Here is a 21,725-nt window from a genome sequence, read left to right as displayed (position 1 = left end):
ACAGTTATGCATCACGGGACGAATTAAAATCCTACTCCCCAGCTCATCCTCCAGCCAGTTTGGTACATACATGTACACATACACACATGCGCGCGCACGCGTGCACACACACGCACGCGTGCACACACACGCACGCACACACAGAGCTTCTGCAGTTGTCAATTTTTATGTTATTTGTTGTTGAAAAAGATAAGTTACTCTATACATATTGTTCTCGCTTCCTTTCATTCAGTAATACCACAGATACCCTTCCATATCAGTCCCCATATATATACTTCATTCTTTTGGGCTGCTTAATATTCCCCAGCCCACAGTCCCTACTACTGATCAAAAGGTAAGTTGCTTCCAACTGTTCCCTGCTACAAATAGTGCTGCAGTAAATGTCTCTGAACACTCATGCAAGTATTTCCATAGTTTAGCTGCCCAGCAGTGGAATTTCTAGGTTAAAGGATACACACCCTCTTCATTCTGACACTAGCAAAAAGGCAAACCATCTGGGCTTCCACCAGCGGGGAGGGGGAGCCCACACCGTGGCAGACGCTGAAACTCTTCTTTCACAGCTGCCAATCCTCCTGGTCATTCTCAACTTCTCAGACTCCCATGGGCCCTCCACATTAGGACCTACCTTGGCATTGTCCTCATAGTTACGGAGCTCCAGCAACAGGTTCTGCTTTTTCTGACTCAGCTCTCGGATCAGGTCCTGCTCTACGCTGGTGTCCATGAGGTTCCCTCTCATCTCCGCCGTGTCTGGCAGGTAGCCCCGGACTGACAAGAGGAAACAACACTCACCAGACTGAGGGATAAGCCCAGGTACAGCCAGGTCTACTTTTAAGTCCTCAATTACCTGTTCTTAAAAGCTAAGTTTTCATTTCCCCAACTTAGGTGAACTTATTAGGGTGAAAGGATATCAACACAAACACTTTATAGTGGAATTTCCCGGTATTCGGACCCAAATCAAAATCTGACTTTTCAAGGATTTTTCCTGTCCCGATTTACTTTCCCCATCCACCGAGCAGCAGATTAACTGTATGTGGCCATCCATCCGGTAATCTCCCTCCACCACACCAGCAACTGCAGAAGAAAAGTTGTCCTTAAAGATGACCTCCCCAGTTCGGTCACTTCGAGCATCGACCTAAAAATAAAACAAGAACTTGAAAAATAGCTTATGCTACAGTTTTTTTAAAATAACACAAAATTTTAAAGTTGAATCAGCTTTAAAGTCAGCTATGGTCTAGAAGTTTTCCAGAGTATTCCATGGGGCCCTGTGGCTTCTCAGGACGTACCTACGACCATCAGGGCCAAGGGGCCGCAATCAGCTCTGTTTTCTTTTTCTTATTAAGTAAAAGCTGTTTTACATACTGGCCTGCACGTAGTACTTCCTTTGAAGAAGTGGGTTGCCTGAGAGGCAGTACATTCAGAATATACAGGACAGTGCAAAAGTCCAAACTGCGTGGGTCTGAATTCCAGCTTTGCCACTGGGGGCTTTTTTTGCCTGTGGGATCTTGGACAAGTCTCTTAACCATTCTGTGCTTGACCTCCTCATCTGGAGGTCAATAACTGATTGATCTGGAGATCAATAATAAGAACATGAGGAAAATAACTGTATCCACACCTCAGAGGTGTAATGAGGCCTAAAGGAATTAACACGTGGGAAGCACTCAGAACAGGGCCTGGCACATAGAGGCATACAAGACATGTTAGCTCTATATACAAATTTTATCTTTACTATATGTAAATGTATACAATATAGTTATAGCTAAAGTTTGAAAAATGCCAACCTAGCCCAATCTTCCACCATATAACCTTTTGTAATAGCCCTGTTTAAGAGTCCCTCTTCCGGGACTTGTCTGGTGGTCTCAATGCAGGGGGCCCGGGTTCGATCCCTGGTCAGGGAACTAAGATCCCACATGCCGCAACTAAGAGCCCGCATGCTGCAACTAAGATCTGGTGCAGCCAAATAAATAAATAAATATTTTTTAAAAAAAGAGTCCCTCTCCCACATACACTACTGAGACACCTCAGAGAGCCCTACTATCCTCTGAGTCTCCTCTTCCCAAGGGAGGCAAATAACCAACCCATCAGAAACAAAAGCATCTCAGAACGACAATGAAGGATAACCACTTAAAATGATGACTTTGTTCTAAGCAAGAACATATGCATTATATTAATAAAAGCCTAGCTACAGAAAATCTAATAGGGCAAGCATCTCAGTGACCACTATTTCTGTCTTTTCATAAACATCCTTCTGGGCAAAACTTTGCAATGAAAAACACTAATTTTAGGTCATAGCTTACTACTAGTTCCTACCCCATGTCTGAAGAATACCATGCTCTTAATAACAACATCAGTTAAGGCTGAAAATTATGGATGCTAAAGCCTGTAAGGTAATGAATGGCCCGTATTAACCAAAGCTCTTCGCACGGTAACAGAACGCTCGAACTCAGATTGAACTGAACTTGCTTCTTTCTCACTACTCCATGGCCTTCAGCATTGCATTTCCACAATATTTAGCAAACAAGAGGGTTCATTTGCTAACTAAGAAACAGGACTACGAATTTATATTTCTGTGGATTTTCTATTCTTTTGCTTTATCCAACATGAAGGTTTTGCCTTGGAAGAGAAGATGAGCCTCCAACTCAACAAATGACCTACTAAAGAAAAAGTCAGTTGAGTAGTCGCAGTTAATTTAGTAATTTTGTACCTATATTCACCTGTTGGATCTGTATATTTTCCTTTCAATGCTATTTCTGTTAAGTGCAGATATCAACTTTTCTACTTATATAGTGAAGTGTATAGTTTTCTTATCTTTTTTATGCCCTACAACAGATTACATAATAGAAATTTCTTAAAATTTTGAAAGCATTTAACAAGAAAAACATCTAGGTCCAGAGTCAGATCTGAAGGTTACTTTTGATAACTTCTCAAGTCAAGTAGTTTCTAATTCTCGAATCAACCATAATAATTTATATTCCTCCAGAACAGGGTCCCCTTTATGGATTTTCCAGTTTCTTAATAAGCAACTACATGGTCTTCTTTTATCATTTTTAACATCCACTACCAAAGACAAAACCAAGTGGAGAAGTAGCAACCAACGTAACAGTTTTTTAGAATCTGTTCTTCACACAACACCAAAGGAAGGTTACAAGGCACTGGCCAAAAGTAAAGAAAAGTCAAAGAAGATAGAATTAGCTGATCTCCTCCAGGCAATGGGCACTGACAGATGAAAGAGCTAGGGCAAATGGTATCCATGGAGATCTGACAGCTACTGAAGCAGTTGCTAACAAGATAATCCTGACTTGCCAAAAGACTGTAGAAAATTCTGATTTGAAGTTAAAAAAGGAGAGAAGCAAAAAAATTCTATTTTGAAGTTCTAGCTCAGAAAACAATATGCTAACATAATTCTTCCCATTAATTCTGTTTTTAGTCAGACTTGAAGATTTACTAGAAAAGAGCTATACACAGTTCACTATTAGCTTATTAAAAATCCTTTTTTTTTTTAACGTGCTTATGCTTAGGATCAACCTGATTAAATTGATTCTTATTCCTTCAAGGAAGAGATTTAGAAAGAACCTTCCTAGAGATTTTCCCCCAAATAGCGCTTATGAGACGGAAAGGACACTCACTCACTCTGCAGTGTTGATAACTAGAGCAAGAATAAAAATACATGGGAAGATTATAAAGTTACATTTGAAAGCACAGCCAAGGAACTCAAGTTTATATTCTCGTGTTACTGCTGAGTCATACAGCCAATGTATCTCAGACAATTATTACTTTAAATCATACTTGAACTCTGTTTAAACTTACCTTCCCATTGGACCAACCGGTTATCAGTTCACACACTCCATCAGAATTAAGGTCAAAAGCATGAATGCTCATGGCATGGTTTTTGGACTGAAAAGGAATTTCAACAATTAGTACATAAGTCTCTCAATAAGTATAAAATCCCTGAATCTCAGAGGCTTAATCATACTAACTTTAATTCTCCAGTATCGGGCTGTTTTGTCATAAACTCCAACTGTGCCATTGGAAAGGGCATAACCAAATCGACTGCCATACATGGGACAAAGAGAGGTGATTATCTGCAAAAAATAATGATAAACACACAGTTCATTAAGGCTCAATTTAGTGCAAAGTGTGGCTTTATAAAACTGCATGCCTTGGGGGCTTCCCTGGTGGCGCAGTGGTTGAGAGTCCGCCTGCCGATGCTGGGGACACGGGTTCGTGCCCCGGTCCGGGAAGATCCCACATGCCGCGGAGCGGCTGGGCCCGTGAGCCATGGCCGCTGAGCCTGTGTGTCCCGAGCCTGTGCTCCGCAACGGGAGAGGCCACAACAGTGAGAGGCCCCGCATACCGAAAACAAAAACAAAAACTGCATGCCTTGCTATAAGTATGTTAAAATTAGATTTAAATGCACTTCCAAACCATTAGAGGGGAATGCATTCCCCTTCTCTATGAGCCGTGTCATCTATTTCAGAGTTGGATAATCAGAATTAAATAAACTCACAAAATTTACTGTTTTAGACTGAGCATATGTAGCAAGTTTCAACAAATTAGTATTTTTAAATAATAAAATTAAGGAATTAAGGAGGGAATAAGCCACGTACACAAGATCTGGAATATGTACAATAGACGTTATACACACTAACTCAAAATGTTTTAATTATTCCAGTTTCCTTAACTTATGATACCCTAGTCTAAATTTTAAAAGGACTTGTAAAATCCACAATTAAACATCTTTTAAGTGTATACTTTTCTATGACATAATTTATTGTTTGCTAGAGATGAAAGACATTTTTTAGAAGAAAACATAATCCTTTGAAAAGCAAAAACCCAGCACGTGGATTTCGGTACGTATCTAACAATATATATAATGTATATATTATACTGAAATATTTATAGAATTATTAGAGGATTTAACATACTTAAGAGGATAAAATTTTAGATACTGAAAAAAATTATCCTTAAAAGTTAAAACCAAAGTTTAATGACATCTATGATCCTGCAGATCTACTTCCTAATTCTGACACTAATACAAGAGATATAAAGAAATAAATTGTGTAAAGCAGAGAATAGTTATGTAATTTCTTCTACACCTACAGCTTTTCTACAAAACCACCCACTTCACTTAACTGAATACAAAGTGCTGGGTAGGACTCCAGAATTATTTAGCTCAAGGCATTCTTTTGGCAGTGCTGTTTAACTGCCAAATAAATTATAATTTTGCTGATGTGTGAAAAGACATTTGAACTAGGAGCAAAATCAAACCAAGAGGACAGGAAAACAGCCCTGAAATGCACAATCTTATGAAGTCCACATTTTTGTAAATTTAGCCCCAGTTTCCCTCGGTCCCTTAGTCCTTCATTAGCTCACTAGTTTCTTCTTTTGCGGACTAGAGGATCAAGAGGCACCTCAAATCCCTTGCTCTATTTCATATTCTTCTGTCCTTTTCCAGGATTTAGGAAAGAGGTGTTTCAAAGAATGCACTCCCCTCACATCTAGTATTGACAATAAACAGATATCCAACAACACCTCAATGATTCCCTAAAAGAGAAAAGATTTACTACAAAAATTTTTTTAAACAAAAAAATTTTTTTTAATTTATTCATTTATTTTTGCCCGCGTTGGGTACTCGTTGCTGCTCGCAGGTTTCTCTAGTTGCGGCGAGCGGGGGCTACTCTTCGTTGCGGTGCACAGGCTTCTCGTTGCGGTGGCTTCTCTTGTTGCGGAGCACGGACTCTAGGCACACGGGCTTCAGTAGTTTTGGCACGTGGGCTCAGTAGTTGTGGCTTGTGGCTCTAGAGCGCAGGCTCAGCAGTTGTGGCGCACGGGCTTAGTTGCTCCGCGGCATGTAGGATCTTCCCGGACCAGGGCTCGAACCCGTGTCCCCTGCATTGGCAGGCAGGCGGATTCTTATCCACTGCGCCACCAGGGAAGTCCCAATTTACTACAAATTTGAATGAAAGGGAAATGGTAATGCAGGACACAGCACCTACAGGCCAGTGATTCTCAAGTTGTTTTTTTAACAGGGTGGTGGCAACCCCCTTCAAGAATCTAATGAAAGCTAAGGATCTTCTCTCTAGAAAAGCACACATTAAACACATACACATAAACAAAACCGCCCCCATATGGACACACATCTTCAGACTGTTGCTTTTGGCACTCACTTCTCCCCTTCATTTTCCTCCACCCAAAGCTATTAGTTTACAACCATGATAACTAAGACTGCATAAAAAGTATAGTAAGTCGAAGTAAAAATCTATAATAAAGGTAAACCAGTTAAAACTGATTGATAACACTTTTATATATCAATATGCAGGTTTTGCTTTGTGGTCTCCCTTCTGTAGTCAGGGAAATAGAAGCCTGACGTCCCTAGACAGCTTTGTAAGTGGCGAGAAGCGAGGATGAGTAGCCAAGGTGAGTTCTGAGGTGCCCTCAGAACTTGGTGCCCTCAAGCTTTTCTGATACAGATTCCCAAGCACCACCTGATTCAATTTTGCACAGTCCCATCATTTTGATCTCCAAGACTTCCTTCTGTTTTTTTTTTTTCTGTCCATTTACAATGGTCACAGCCATTGCTCCTTTATCCCTTTCTCCTTCCTTAATTCAGAATATCCTAATTCTTTTTTCTGTTTCCATCTTGCCCAATCCTAGAAAACCAGCAGCAAATAAATATCCTAAGAATACCAAAACTACAAAGGATGAGAGTAATCTTCACTGTTTTAAAAAAAAAAAACAACTCTTTAAGAAACATCTCAGGTTCAATTACATGAGTAATTCTAATCACAAAGAAACTAGTCAAGTTCTCTAACATCTGATTTCTAAGTTTACCTATAGAAATGTGCCTAAGAAGTACTTAATTTGAATTAAGAGAAAAAGTATAAAAATCTCATTTACACACTTTATTCAATATTCAACCCCATTTAAGACACATGAGGAGGCGGAGGCACAAAGCTTCAAATCCTGACCATATGCCACTTAACAGCCATGAGCTTGTGAGAGAAACTTAACAGGGAAACTTAACATGTTCCCTCATCTGTAAAATGAGAACTAATAATACCTTCATAACAGGGTTGTTGTAGGATGAGTAAGTTCAGTGCCTGGCATATTTCAGGTGCACAATAAATGGTTGCTATTATTATCAGTAGCATGTATTAGCTCATTAAAAGAAATACCTTTATGTGCTCAATAATTTTTCTCTATTTAATCAGTCTTTTCAAGATATATCTTGATAAATGATATTTAAAATGCTTCTTTCTCTGTATTGCACAACTCTGTTTAATCCCCAGAGTTTTTACCCTAAAACTGTCTGGGCTGTGAGAAGATGTCCCAGCACTCTCCTTTAATGTTACATTTGACTATGCTAATCTGTCAAGGTTATCATAATTCTGATACCTTCTTACACTTCTTACCTCTGTTTCTGTCATTTCTGCCACAATCTCATCTTCTTTAAAAACTCGGATATCAAAATCCTCAGATCCAACAAGAAGCTGAAAGGAAAAAAATCATACATATTTAGCTCAGCGAGTGAACACAGCAAAATTTCCAAAACTAAAACAAAAAAAATCGCATGATACTTCATATGTTCCTACAGCCACCCAGGAGTTCCAACTTCCCAGCAATGTGATGCTCAGAAAGGTTCCTTCCATTGAGAAGGTTAAGATTCAGTCAGTGAAGAAAAAGTGGTTACTATAGATCCTCCCATGTGGGCTGCACCTCCTACCCAGAACAAGTTCTTTCACCAGGCACCTGAAAATGTGCTTGGTTTGGTGTCTGTCTGCCTGCAGGTGGAAGCCTTGTTTAAAAGCCAGAGCCCAGTATCCGTGGACAAGTGGAGGGTAAGTCAATGCCCAACACAGTACTTCACGGGCCGCTCAAGAAGTTAATTTCTAGAGAAACCATTAGAATAGTTTAAAAAGGCTAAGAGCCAATCTCTAAAACTTTCAGATTCCTGAAAAAGTTGGCTAAAACTGAGAACTAGGTACAATTTAAAAGCATTGGAATCAAGTTATAAGACTGTGAATGTGACTGCGATCCCATCAAATGTTCTGCCTTCTCTCCCTGTCAGGTGTCTTTGAAACATCGTGGTCTTGATCTCTGTATTAGACAAACACAAGTAAATTATTGTTGAAAAGAGAGGAGAAAGATGAATGAGGCCAGTTAGCTCATCATTTAGGCAACAGAGCACCAAAATCCCCTGTGAGAAGCTAACAGCTCTCTCAACACTAATGTCACCGTCATGGGAAAATGTCTGTCCTCAGCTGAGAAGTATACACAAGTGAAGCATCTCCTCCCGCACATACCTCTTTCTTCCCATCACCATCAAAGTCACACAAGGCCAAGGAATGAACATTATCTCCAGTAACCTGAAAATAGAACCAAAATCATTACTATACCATCTTTTTTCACTTAATCCCAAACACAGGAGCTACATGAAAGAGAGGATGATACAAACCACTAATTTAAAACTCTAATTACTCATGTCCTTTTTTTTTTTTTTTTTTGTGGTATGCGGGCCTCTCACTGTTGTGGCCTCTCCCGTTGCGGAGAACAGGCTACAGACGCGCAGGCTCAGCGGCCATGGCTCACGGGCCCAGCTACTCCACGGCATAGGGGATCTTCCCGGACCGGGGCACGAACCCATGTCCCCTGCATCGGCAGGCGGACTCTCAACCACTGCGCCACCAGGGAAGCCCTCATATCCTTTTTTAAAATGTACAGAATTATAAACATTGTTCTATTTTGTTTCTATTATTCATTACAGTTAGTGGTAAAAAACAAACAAGACATAAAGAATATTAAAAGTAAAAATGTTTAAGAGTACTAAAGAGAGTATTTCGTTCTTCATACCGTCCAAAAGAGATCATTTCCTTCATGATCGAAACCCTGCAGAGCACAATTTCCACCAATAATTGCAAGAGGAGAGGAAATGTCTCCCAATGTCCCCAGCACAATTGCATTGGCCCCATCTGCTACCTAAGAAGGGAAAAAAGACAGAAACTCTCAAACACAATGCTGCACGGGCACACTGGAGATAACATATATCCCTTTTATTTAGATACTCAGAGTCGTCTGTCATCATTTCTGAGAAGCCACATGGTCTCCTGAGAGGCAGGCCAGGGCTGTCCACTGAGGACCGCGTCTGTGGCTTATGCGTGCTCATGCAAGGATGAGCACAGACCCAGGATAAACTCAGGCCCTTGGTCTCTCACACTAACCTGCTACGATAACCTACTACAAAATCCCAGGCTCTCTTGGACCACCAGGTTCTAAAGGCCAAATTCCCCAGAGAATCAAGACTTATGCCTTTAAACACCCAAACTTTTGTAACCTATTTTAACTATTTTAGATGGAAATCTTTTTAATACTTATTAATCAGTTCTCTTACTACTGCTCTTTTTAATTGTAAAGTAAATTGTAAAGTACTAAAAACTACAAACACCTATAGACCCACCATCCAGAAATAATAAGTGTCTTGACTTCTTGAATAAAGTACATAAGCACAATTTAATTTATTTTTGGAAGATTCGAGGACATCTTTGTAAACACTGTTTATTGTATAGGAAAATAGTCCTTACTTACATAATCTTTAAGTAGGAAAACTATAAAGAATAGATTGGCTATAAAAGAAAGAAAAGAATTCATAAGCCAAAACTACTAACTGGTCAATCAATCAATCAAGTTAAAAGGTAAAAAAAATAAACTGGGAAAAATAACTGCAATACATAGGACAAAGAGTTAATATTTCTTGTTAATAAGAGAGTTAATACAAAGTAAATAAATAAGAAATGGGTAAACACACCCCAAGCAAAACTAAATAAATAAAATAAACAGGAAATTCACAAGAGAAGAAATACAAATAGCCAACAAGTAGGAAAAAATGTTCATTCTACAATACATCATTTTCCACTTTCCAGATTAGCAAAGATGAGACCTATTGTTCGTTAGGGTGTGATAAAACAAGCACTCTCATATTCTGAGGGGGAGGTGGGGAAACAGTAGTCTTTCCAGAGAGCAGTTTAGCAATATCTAACAAAAATTTCACTTAGAAAAGGTTTTTAACTCAGCAATTGTAAAGCTGAATTCTTGTGATCATTAATTTTATGTGTCAACTTGGCCAGGCCATGGTACCCAGATATTTGGTCAAACATTATTCTAGACATTTTTTAGATGAGATTAACATTTAAATCAGTAGACTCTGAGTAAAGCAGATTACCCTGTAGAATGTGGGTGAGCCTCATCCAATCAGTTGAAGGCCTAAATAGAAAAAAGATTGACCTGCCTTGAGGAAGGAAGGATCCTGCCACCAGACTGCCTTTGGACTTGAGCTTCAGCATCAGCTCTTTCCTCTGTCTCTATCCTGCTGGCATACCCTGCAAATTTTGGACTTGCCAGCCTCCACAAGTGCATGAGCCAATTCCTTAAAATAAATCCATCTCCACTCCCTCTCTCTCTATATATACACATTCTATTGGTTCTGTTTCTCTGAAGAATCCTAATACAGTCCTAAACTCAATTTCAGTCTTATACAAAAATACAACAGTATCTTTGTCACACTGAAATAGGCAAAGATTTCTTAGGACAGAAAGAGCACTAACCATTAAAGAAAAAATTGATCAGCAAGACTTCATCAAAATTGAAAACTTTTGCTCATCAGAAGATACCTACCTATTGGAATGAGCCACGTATTGAGAGAAAATATTTATTTTACATGAATCTGACAGAGAACTTGTACCCAGTATATCCAAAGACCATCTACGAATCAATAATACACCCAAACTACCAATAAAAATAGGCAAAAGACAGATGATTCACAAAAGAAGACATACCAATAAAAAAAAGCACAAGAAAAAGTGTTCTACATCACTGGTCACAAGGAAAATGCAAAATGAAACCACAGTAAGATACTGCTTCACACCTACTAAAATGACTCAAATTACAAAGACTGGCAACACCAAATGCTGACAAGAAATGTGGAGCAAATGGAACTCTCACACATTGCTGATGGAAGTGTAAAACGGTACAACTACTCCTAGGTATTCACCCAAGATGAACTAAAACATATGTCCACAAAAAGACTAGGACAAAAATGTTTACAGCAATTTTATCCATAATTGCCCCAACCTGGAAACAACCCGGATGTCCATGCCACATGTCCATCAACAGAACACTAAACAAATTGTGGCATATTCACACAATGGAATTACTATTCGGCAACAAGAAAGAACTGGTAGGGACTTCCCTGGTTGTCCAGTGGGTAAGATGCCATGCTCCCAATGCAGTGGGCCCGGGTTCGATCCCTGCTTGGGGAACTATAGCACACACGCATGTAGCAACTAAGAGTCAGCATGCCGCAACTGAGAGCCCACATGCTGCAACTAAGAGCCCGCATGCTACAACTAAGACCCGGCGCAGCCACAATAAATATTAAAAAAAAAAAAGAACTACTGCTAAATGCAACAACAAGTATGATTCTCACAGACGTTAAGTGAAAGAAGCCAGACACCAAAGAGTACATTCTGTATGATTCCATTTGTATGAAGTTCAAGAACAGGGAAAACTAGTCTAAGGTGACAGAAATCAAAACAGTGAATATCTATAGGGAATAGGAATTGACTGGAATGGGGCACAGCAAAATTTTCTGAAGTGATGAAAATGTTCTACTGGGTTGGCCAAAAAGTTGTTCGTTCCGGTTTTTCCATAAGATGCTTCCATAACACCCCCGATATATTTTTATTGGGGGGTGTTGATTACAGGGATCAAAACTCATTGAACTGAACACTTAAGGTTTGTGTATCTCACTGTATGTACATTTTACCTCAATTAAAAAATACCAAAGGAAAAAAACTTCATTTCTAAGAACTTACCCTTAGGAAATAATCAGAGAAGTTGGCAAAGATATATGCTTATGAAATTATCAATTGTAATAGAGAAACTATGGAAATAACATAAATATGAAACAATATGGAAAGGGTTAAACAAATTATGATATATTTTAACACAATGAAATACTATAGACCCAATAAGAATAAAGCATAGATATATAGTAACTTCAATATAAAGTTCGATACAGTACACATATTTCTGAATAAAAAGGCCACATATAATATCCAGGGAGTAGAAGCAACCCAAATGTCTATTAAATGATGAATGGATAAATAAAATGTTGTTTATACATACAATGGAAAATAACTCAGCCATAAAAAGAATGAAGTATGATACATGTAACAAAATGTCCAGAATAGGGCTTCCCTGGTGGCGCAGTGGTTAAGAATCCTCCTGCCAATGCAGGGGACACGGGTTTGAGCCCCGGTCCAGGAAGATCCCACATGCCGTGGAGCAACTAAACCCATGCGTCACAATTACTGAGCCTGCGCACCACAACTACTGAAGCCCACGCGCCTAGAGCCCATGCTCCGCAACAAGAGAAGCCACTGCAATGAGAAGCCCATGCACTGCAACGAAGAGTATCCCCCCTTCCCCGCAACTAGAGAAAAGCCTGCGCGCAGCAACGAAGACCCAACACAGCCAAAAATAAATAAATAAATAAATTTATAAAAGAAAATGTCCAGAATAGGCAAATCTATGGAGACAGAAAGTAGACTGGTGGTTGCTTAAGGATGAGAGGTTGGGGGAAAATGGGGAGTGACTACTAATGGGTATGGGTTTTTTCTGGAATAATGAAAATGTTCTATAATTGATTGTGGTGTAGTTACACAACTCTCTGAATAAACCACTGAATTGTATACTTTAAATAGGTGAATTGTATGGTATATGAATTATATCTTAATAAAGCTATTACAGAAAAAAAGTAAAAGGCTACATATATATAGTGTGATCCCATTTTGTAAAAAAAAAAAAAATCACTCACAAATACTTAGTAAAAAGTCGGGATAACTCAATTCAAGAGTTAAGTGCTATTTCCAAATGAAGAAACCATGCGTAATTATTTTCATTTTGCTTCTATATCTTTTCTATAATAAATTTGGATTATCTGAGTATTAAAGTTGCAGTAGCCTGTAGATGGCAGGCTACAGTAAGTGCTCCTCCTAGAAACTACTATACTAAACTTTAATGCAAAGCCACCAGGAGTCCTGTTTGCTGGCTCCCTGGCTGTTGGCAGAACTCTCAATGGCAAATCTTGACAGATGGTAGTAGCACAGATATACCTCCTGAGAGATAAACTGGAGTGTCAAAAAGTGGTTACCAACCATGACCAAATAAATGTCAAGTACACAAAGGAGATGTAAATGGCAAAATCCGCATGTTTTTTTAACTACAACAACCACATAAAAATCCAAAATAAATGTCTGATCTCTTTTAATCATAAAAAAGAAAAAGTGGACACTAATGGGTAACGGAAGTTTTATGGTTATAAAGGGGTATACTTGCCTCTCTGTAGAACAAATCTGAATTATTGTAGACATCATAAGCCAGAAGATTAGTCTGTGTCCCCACTAAAAGAGCATCATAGCCAAGTTCAGGGTTCAATACTCCTGCAGTCAGGCAGCTGACTGCCTGGTTAATGTTGAGAAGTGAAACATCAGACTCCAGGGGGCTCTGGAAGACCCTGGATGCACTGAAATGCTGGCTCCGGGTATGAGGGTTGTGAATAAAAACCTAAAACAAAAACAGTTAATTACATCCCCTTAAAATACCAAAAATGTAAAATTAACATACATCTTTTTAAAAAAGACTCAGGTTATTAACAGATATCAACATTAACAAGAAGTGACTTTAATCATCTACAAAACTTAAAACGCCCATACACAGTTCTGTGCATGGCTGGCTTTCAGTCACTGCAAACTGTGGAAACCCAGTGGTTCTTAGCCTTATAAAGAACAAGGTAATAGCCAAGATCTAGTTGTTGCTTCCCAGGGCAGCTTATATACTACCCACCAGTAGAGTGTTAAAGCACTCTTACAAACCATCCTTTTCCTGGTCAACCTGTAGGAAGCTGCTACCAGCTACCATGTGATTGCTACACACGAAGATCAGAGAAAATAGAATAATAAACACTTCCTTTAGTATCTTCCATCCAAGCACCTAACTAGTTCACTTCCTAACCCTTAAAACTCGTAGGTAGTAGATTTTTCTTACAAACCTAAACTGAGTCACACAAAGCAAGCTTCTTGAAGGCTTTCATAGTCTATACTAGTAAGACAGAATTAAATAATTAGCTCAAAGGTAATGAATTTAGCAGTTTCAGCTGTCATAAACAATCATCTGAGTATCCCTACAAATCTTTAAATTTCCTTGGGCTTCTGTAAAAGGAGGTTTAGACTAACACATGCATTCTCAGATATTGCTCTCAAGACGCGTGGCTGGGTTTGGGGTGGGGGGGATCTTATACATTAGAATGGCTTGTAGCCTCCAAAGGGTCTCTATAAAAACTGATACACTGCACATCTGTGGTATTAAAATTTCATTAGGGAAATTTTAATTTTCTGAAAAAAGCTCCATGGGAGGCAATATGGAAAAAAAGAAAAGGATGAGAAACCGCACTAGAGATGCCTTAAGCCCCTTCTAGTTCTAAAATTTGCTAATGTTAAATGAGCATTTCACCCCTTGGTATAAACCTGTAACCAGGCGAGGCCAGTCTGGTTGCTCCACTCAAACGGCCAATACTCGAGAGACAAGCGTTGGTGGAAAAGGAAACTTTGCTTTACTCAAGAGGCCAGCAACCTGGGAAGATGGTGCACTAATGTCCTAAGACCACCTCCAAGTTGCCAGTTAGGAGACAAAGGTTTTAAAGGTAGTGTGAGGGAGGGATCCGCAGGGTGCATGAGCAGCTCGTGCACAATTCCTGGATTGGTTGGCCACAAGCTGAAGTTTCAAGCATCACCTATCTTCTGGCTTCAACCGGTCTGGGGTCTATGTGCTTGTGATCAGCAGTTTTCATCTGGTAGGAGTCTGCTCCCTGTAAAAACAGCTTAGGAATGTGTGTCAGACTTTTATAGCTTTCAGGGAACTGGGAGCTGGGAGCTCCCCGTGACGCTTTATGGCTGGTTTAGAGTCTAAATTGTTGCCAGTTTCCCAGCTCAACAGCTTGTTTCTCCATCTTCCCATTCCTAATAATTAACTCTTGAGCCAGCCTTCTGAGACTCAGGGCAGGCCTGGGAGACTAAAGCTTTTCTACAAACAAGAGGCAGGTAGAGGACGGGGAGGGGAGGGGTCTGTCCCAGGAAGGCCCCATAGGGTCCAGCTTGGTTACAATGCCTGCTTTTCTTTGATAATCCTCAATCCTGAGGAGGAACAGGTGTGGAACAAGAAAGGCAACAAAGTTTGGGATAGAGAAGTTAATTAGAAACTCAGCAGAGGAACTCAGTTTTAGGAGACTCGGTTTTAAATCCAAGCAGGATTAGTTTTAAATTATTATCTAAACAAGGTAACCTATTCGACAAAAAATAATTTTTAAAAGATTGGTTAGAAACATAGAGATAGTGTGTGTAGCTACTGAATACTGTGTTCATGTTCTCATTTGTGTAATACTTTACAACATGCTTTTATCAACATTACTGCATTTGGTCCTCACAACAACATTTGGTCCTCCTGATATACAGAGGAGGTCAGAAGGGTTAAGGCCCTTTCCCAAGGTCTCACCACTGATAAGTGACAGGGCTAAGATGCAAGCCTGGTGTCTGGCTCCAGTAATCTCTAGCCACATCTTCCTTCCTTTTATAACAGTTCTGAACAAAAGAATTCTTACAAAGTCTTCTAGTAATTAGACAGGCTGAGAAAGAACTGGAGGAAAAATAACCTGTGGACTTCATGTTCACTGTTATTGGGATGAAAAGAGTTTGGAGGTTGCTGTCATGAGCAAGAGTCCCAGGAGTCTGGTTTCTCCCTAGTTCCCCTCCTGCTGTTTGTTCTCTGCATACAGCAATCAGTGCCCTGGAGACTCACCTGTCCCTCAGGCTCAGTCACACAACAAACAGATCACTCCCAGTGCCTTCAGCCAAAGGACTGGCTGAAGTTCACATATCTGTTCTGGCTGAGGGGGTGTTGCTGACAATATAAATTCCAACTAGGCCCTCCAATTCCATGGTGAGAGGAAACCTGTCCCCCGATGAACTAATGTTCATCCTGCAAGAAACCCCTTTTTAAAACATCCTTGCTCAGGTTCAGAGACCAGATCCCAGTAAGTCAGCCCCCCATTCACAACAGAGTCCCACTGAAAATGACAAAATCCTGTTTTTAGAGACACGGAGCCCGACAGTCAAGGAGGGCTTTAGCCTTACCTGCAATGTTTGTTTTTAAAGGAAAATATATTTGTGTATTATTTGGATCATAAAATAGTACCAATTTTTTCTTTAAGTCTAAAGATAAAAGATCAGGTCAGAACTTCAGATTTGTTTTTGAAGTTCTGAATGTAAAGTGTCCAATTACACAGGACACAGGAACTTCTCTCTCTCTCCCTTTTTTTCCCCCCATCTTCAGAAAGAGACTTAGAGTCAAGCGTCCCTGCCTCCCACTCCAGGTCACATTCTAATGAAAGTGCTTCCATAGAAGCCTCTGCCTGATCTTCCCGTTTCCACTCCTATACTCCCCTCCCTGCAGCTCTGTTGCAGCACCAGCCAGTAATCCTTTATCTAAAACATAAACCGAATCCCATCACGTACTTTATTAAAACCAAGGTCTTTACGGTGGCCTACAAGGCCCTATATGATCCAGCTGCTGGCTACCCCACTGCTTCCCTCAATCCATTCCAGCCCCAGCAACTTTCTTGTGTTTCTGGAACACACCAAGTATATCTCTACCTCAGAGCCTTTGTACTTGCTGATACACTTACTCCCCCTATCTGCAGGGCTGGTTTCCTCATTTGCTTCAAACCTCTGATCCACAGTTATCAGGGGCCTATCTGATCACCCTGTCTAAAATAGCAATCTCCCATCACCCCCAACCCCTTACTCTGTTTTTCTCCCATGGAGACAGTGTGTGTGTTTCTGTTAACTATCTGGCTTCCCCTCTCAAAGTAACCTCCAAGGGGATGAGACTTGTCTGTCACCTTCACCCTTGTAACTGCACAGCTAAGAACAGTGCCCAGCACATAGCAAGCCCTCAATAAATCAGGGGCTGAGCTAATATCAATGGGATCTTTTCAACCCACTTATGTGGCTGCTGTGCACCTACAGCAGAACCAATATGAATTCTTGGTATTTGTCAGTGCCTACTAACATCATTGCGTACGAGGCTCTATGCTAAATGCTTTCCTCCGTCACACAACTTAATGAAACTGAATCACTACTTTTTACTTATGTATCCCAAGGCATGGCATATGAGAAAACATACAACATAGGTGGCAGTGTCTCGAAAACTGTAAATCATTATATAAATGTTAGCTTATTAAATCCACACTGGGTCAGAGAACATGCACTCCAATCTCATTTCTACCGCTTTCCAGTTGAACAGCCTCAAACATTGCTTTGAACCTCTCTGAACCATTATTTCTAATCAGTAAAGTGGGAGTAATAAGAAGAAAATAACAGCTAACAGTTAGTGACCACTGCCTATATGCCAAGCGCAGGACATGTATCAGTAGTAACTTACTTAATCCTCTTAGCAACCCTATGCGGTAGATACTAAGTACCTTGCTCAAGGTCATGAACTTAGTAGGTACCGGAGCCACAATCTACGACACCTGTGCTATATGGCAGCGGTTGGCAATTTAGCAAGGATACTGAGATGATTAACGTAATAAGGCTTTGCACCTGTTAGAAGTTATTACGCTTGGCGTCATAGTATTCCACGGTTTGGGGGCATGCCTCCGTCAACACACAGTTTCTTGATTTGCCTTGTCTGCTGTCCTTCTGGACTATAAGCTTTCTGAAAGTCAGGACTCCAACTTTATCTCTGAATCCCCAAGATCTAGCACGAAGGAGGTGTCCAGTAAGTCTGGTGAATGCTGAATGACCATATCTTTTTCATCTCTGTGATTCCCACACCTTGCCCAGCACCCGGCACATAGTAAGCCCCCAAAAGGTACTTAGTAAATAAATTATAGGGAGAGACGTGACTGTACGTGGATAAAGACCGAAAGTGCAATTTTAATCACTTAAATTAAGGGTCTTTGTGATTTCCCCCCCCCTCGCCCCCCGTAAAGTTGTTGGCTCTGAGAGGCAGTCTGAGATAGCAGGAGTTCCAGAGCGAAGGGCAGAGGCCCTGGGCTCTAATCTGGGGTCTGCCATTACTGCTAACCCTAAGCCATTCCCCCTCTGGGGTCTTCTCTTCCGTAAGCTCCCTGTCTGTAGAGAGACACCAACATTGTCCGAGTCTAAGTGCCTGAAGACAAGTTAACTGCTCAGAAAAGCCGTTCTGCGTGATTATTCATGTGTGCGCAGGATGGAGAGCTACGGAGGTTGCCGGGCAACCCTGGCTGGGGGAGGAGCCTGAGAATGAGGAGCTGGACTGCAGGGACCTAGCGGGCAGAGGTCGTGGGGACTCCAGGGGCCCGGGCCCCGTGCGGGTGGGAACTTGGGGGAGCGGTTACCTTGCCTGCTTGGGTAGCGGCCGCCAGGCACGGGTGAGTCCCGTCGTAGCGCCCTACGGCCACCATGCGGGGGCTGATTTTGTGGCGCAGTTTCAGGGTGAACACAGGCAGCAGCATGATGGCGACAGCTCAGGAGAAGAGGGCTAGTGGTCCGATACCGGTGCAGCGAAGCCGGCCTCACCCGCGGCGGCGAAGAAAGCGGGGACCAGGCCGGGCGGGAAACTGAGCGAGACTGAGCTGGACCCCCGGCCACCGGCTTTTTCTGCGGTTGCGCAGGCCCGCCCACCTAGTTCTGCGGCTGCGCGGTCGGGCCTCAGGCGCGGCTGAGGCTGAAGCTGGGTCTCGGTGGTGGAGTCGTGTCTTTTCGCAGCTGTAACTTATCCGCGTTGGATTCGACTCAACTAACAGGTCTGCAGTGGTGGTATCTGAGCCAGCGCACACCTGGGGCTTCTTCTAGCACTACAACCAAGCTGCTGCACCGTTGCAGACTACGCGCACGTCAACCACACTCCAAAGGGTCATTAATTAAAGAAACATGCCTTGAATGACTACTCTTCCCCTTAGTTTAGCTGTTATGTTGATGCCCACAGTAGTTACTAAATATATAGACTCTTTAAAAAAAATGTTTTAAACTCTCACCTTTAAATGGTCCATGCTCCTTTGTAAGATGCTCTATAAATTTTAAATGCGAACACGAAAAATTGAAAAGTCATTAAACTTCTCGACATTCATTCAGATAATTTACGAGGGTTCACTATGTGTCAGGCACTGTTCTAGACAACAGAGGTATGGTAGTTAACATGAGACAAACCTCTGCCCTCCTGGAGCTGACCTCCATTTCGGGGGAGACAAACACTAACTGAGAAATACATGTGGGAGGTCTTTTGGTAGCAAGTGGTAAGGAGGGAAGAGGGATAGAAGTTTGGAGGTAGTGCAGTTTTAAATAAGGTGGTGGGTAAGAGACCTCACTGAGAAAGTCACGTCCAGGCAAGAACTTGAAAGAAGTAAGGGAGTCAGTTTTGAGGAAGAGGGTTCCAGCAGAGGAAATTCAGGTGCAAAGGTACCGAGGGCTCGCTCTGGCTGCCTTCTGGAAATAAACGGTTAGGGATGAGGGACGAGATGAATGGGAAGCAACAGAGGAGACTGAGAAGGAAGCCAAGTGAAGACAGTGTTGCCAGGAGTGTCAGATGCTGTAGGTGGGTTTTGAAAGATGGGTTCTAGAATATTCTTGATATTTGCATTTTGTAATTACAGCCGTACAAATGAGCATCTTTTTTCAAGCGTACTGGGGGTGGTCTGTGACTAGTTGTATTCTCTTCTGGAGATAATGTCAAAAGACTAAATTTGGGCTTCCCTGGTGGCGCAGTGGTTAAGAATCCGCCTGCCAATGCAGGAGACACAGGTTCGAGCCCTGGTCCGGGAAGATCCCACATGCCACGGAGCAACTAAGCCCGTGCACCACAACTATTGAGCCTGTGCTCTAGAGCCTGCAAGCCACAACTACTGAAGCCCACGTGCCACAACTACTGAAGCCCGCGTGCCACAACTACTGAAGCCCGCATGCCTGGAGCCTGTGCTCCACAACAAGAGAGGCCACCGCACTGAGAGGCCCGCGCGCCACAGCAAGGAGTGGCCCCCACTCACTGCAACTGGAGAGAGCCCGCACACAGCAATGAAGACCCAATGCAGCCAAAAATAAAATAAATAAATTCAATAAGTAAATTTATAAAAGACTAAATTTGAGGGCCTCGATGGAATGTAAGGCCTGAGCCAATAGCCCGATAAACCCCGTCTGATAGGCCCTGCCTCTGACTTTTCCCAGCTCCTTTCTGCCCCAGTGTCTCTGCTTCACTGCCTAGACCCCACAGTCCTGTAGCACTTACCCAACCAGCCCTGTAATGGAAATTGCCCTGGGTCTGTCCTCCTGCCTTTTACCATTAGAACTTTGTGAGGTACCCCTCCCCTCAGCCCCTAGACTCTGCCTCCAGGGAGGCATCAGCTCACTGAATCCACTCCATTTTGCTAATAGCTGATCACAAGGCTGACAGGCCACCCCTCCCAGGAACAGCTTATAAGGAATAAATCTCTAATAAAGGTCGTCTCACAGTCTTCATTTTTCTGACAAACATGTATTGCAGGTCTCTGTGTGCTAGTCAGTGTTCAAGTAGTTAGGGACACCACGGTATACAAGGAATACGTAATCTGTGCCCTCATGGAATTTACGTCTAAGAGTGCATTCATTTGCTAATACACCACCATAACAAAATACCACAAACTGGGTAGCTTAAACACAGAAATTTATGCAATCACAGTTGTAGAGGCTGGAAGTCCAAGATCAAGATGCCGAAACAATTGATTTCTCCTGAAACCTCTCTCCTTGGCTTGCTGCCTCGTCCCATGGTTGTCCCTCTGTGCATGCACCCTTCTCTGTGTGTCCAAATTTCCTCTTCTGGTAAGGACACCAGTCTGATTGGATCAGGGCCTGCCCTAAGGGCCTCATTTTAGCGTAATCACCTCTTTAAAGGTCCTAACTCCAGATAGGCGCGTTCTGAGTACTGGGTGTTAGGACTTCAACAAATGAATTTGGATGGAGGGGTACACAATTCAGCCTGTATCGAGGGGACAGGGAGAAACAGACACTGAACAGGAAAGCAAATAAGATCACTTTCTCTGATAAGGCTGATGTGCTGAGGCTCAGAAAAGGCTTTTCAGAGGAAGTGACATTTGAACCAAGAGCTTTATGACAAGAAAGTGTCAGCCATTAGAAGATATGAGGGAAGGGCATTCCAGACAGAGGGAACAGCAAGAGCAAAGGCCCAGGCTGGGCATGTTTGAAGATCAGGAAGAAGACAAGGTGGCGGGAGCCTAGCGAGTGAGAAAGAGAGGCCAGGAGGGGCCACAACACACAGGACTATAAGCCACACCAAGGAGCTTGGGTTTTAGTCTCTAGCAGGCAGACAAGTCCATGGCCTGCTGGATATCCACGTAAGGCTGGTCTTGGCCTCCATCCACCCGGTGAAGCCTCGCTCACTCAGTGTACTGCCTTGGGGGCCTGCAACTTTGCTTTTGCTCTTCCCAACAGGACAGTACCAGCAGCAGTGGCAGCCATCACTGACATTTAATGAGCATTTTCTAGGTGCCATTCTGAGTACTTTATACGGATCATCTCTCTTAATCCTCCCTATGAGGCAGATACCACTGTTATCCCGTTTGACAGATGACAAAACCTTCCCAGAGT

General features: G+C 41.9%; 1 protein-coding gene across 1 annotated transcript in view; it reads right to left on the bottom strand.

Moving 5' to 3' along the window:
- BBS2 (Bardet-Biedl syndrome 2) overlaps positions 1-18,758 on the bottom strand; it is a 31,623-nt gene extending 12,865 nt beyond the window's left edge. The window contains exons 1-9 of the mRNA XM_060289829.1: positions 18,488-18,758; positions 13,386-13,617; positions 8,848-8,969; positions 8,301-8,363; positions 7,410-7,487; positions 3,975-4,079; positions 3,805-3,891; positions 997-1,132; positions 626-765 (exon numbers count right to left, since the gene is read on the bottom strand). Coding sequence (XP_060145812.1) covers positions 626-765; positions 997-1,132; positions 3,805-3,891; positions 3,975-4,079; positions 7,410-7,487; positions 8,301-8,363; positions 8,848-8,969; positions 13,386-13,617; positions 18,488-18,604 — 1,080 coding nt within the window. The 5' untranslated portion in view covers positions 18,605-18,758. The remainder of the gene's footprint in view (positions 1-625; positions 766-996; positions 1,133-3,804; positions 3,892-3,974; positions 4,080-7,409; positions 7,488-8,300; positions 8,364-8,847; positions 8,970-13,385; positions 13,618-18,487) is intronic.
- Positions 18,759-21,725: the final 2,967 nt, after the last annotated feature.

The sequence above is a fragment of the Globicephala melas genome, chromosome 19, assembly GCF_963455315.2.
Source record: "Globicephala melas chromosome 19, mGloMel1.2, whole genome shotgun sequence".
Classification (NCBI taxonomy): Eukaryota; Metazoa; Chordata; class Mammalia; order Artiodactyla; family Delphinidae; genus Globicephala; species Globicephala melas.
Note: the sequence above shows the minus strand (reverse complement) of the source record. Positions and strands in the feature narration are given on the sequence as shown.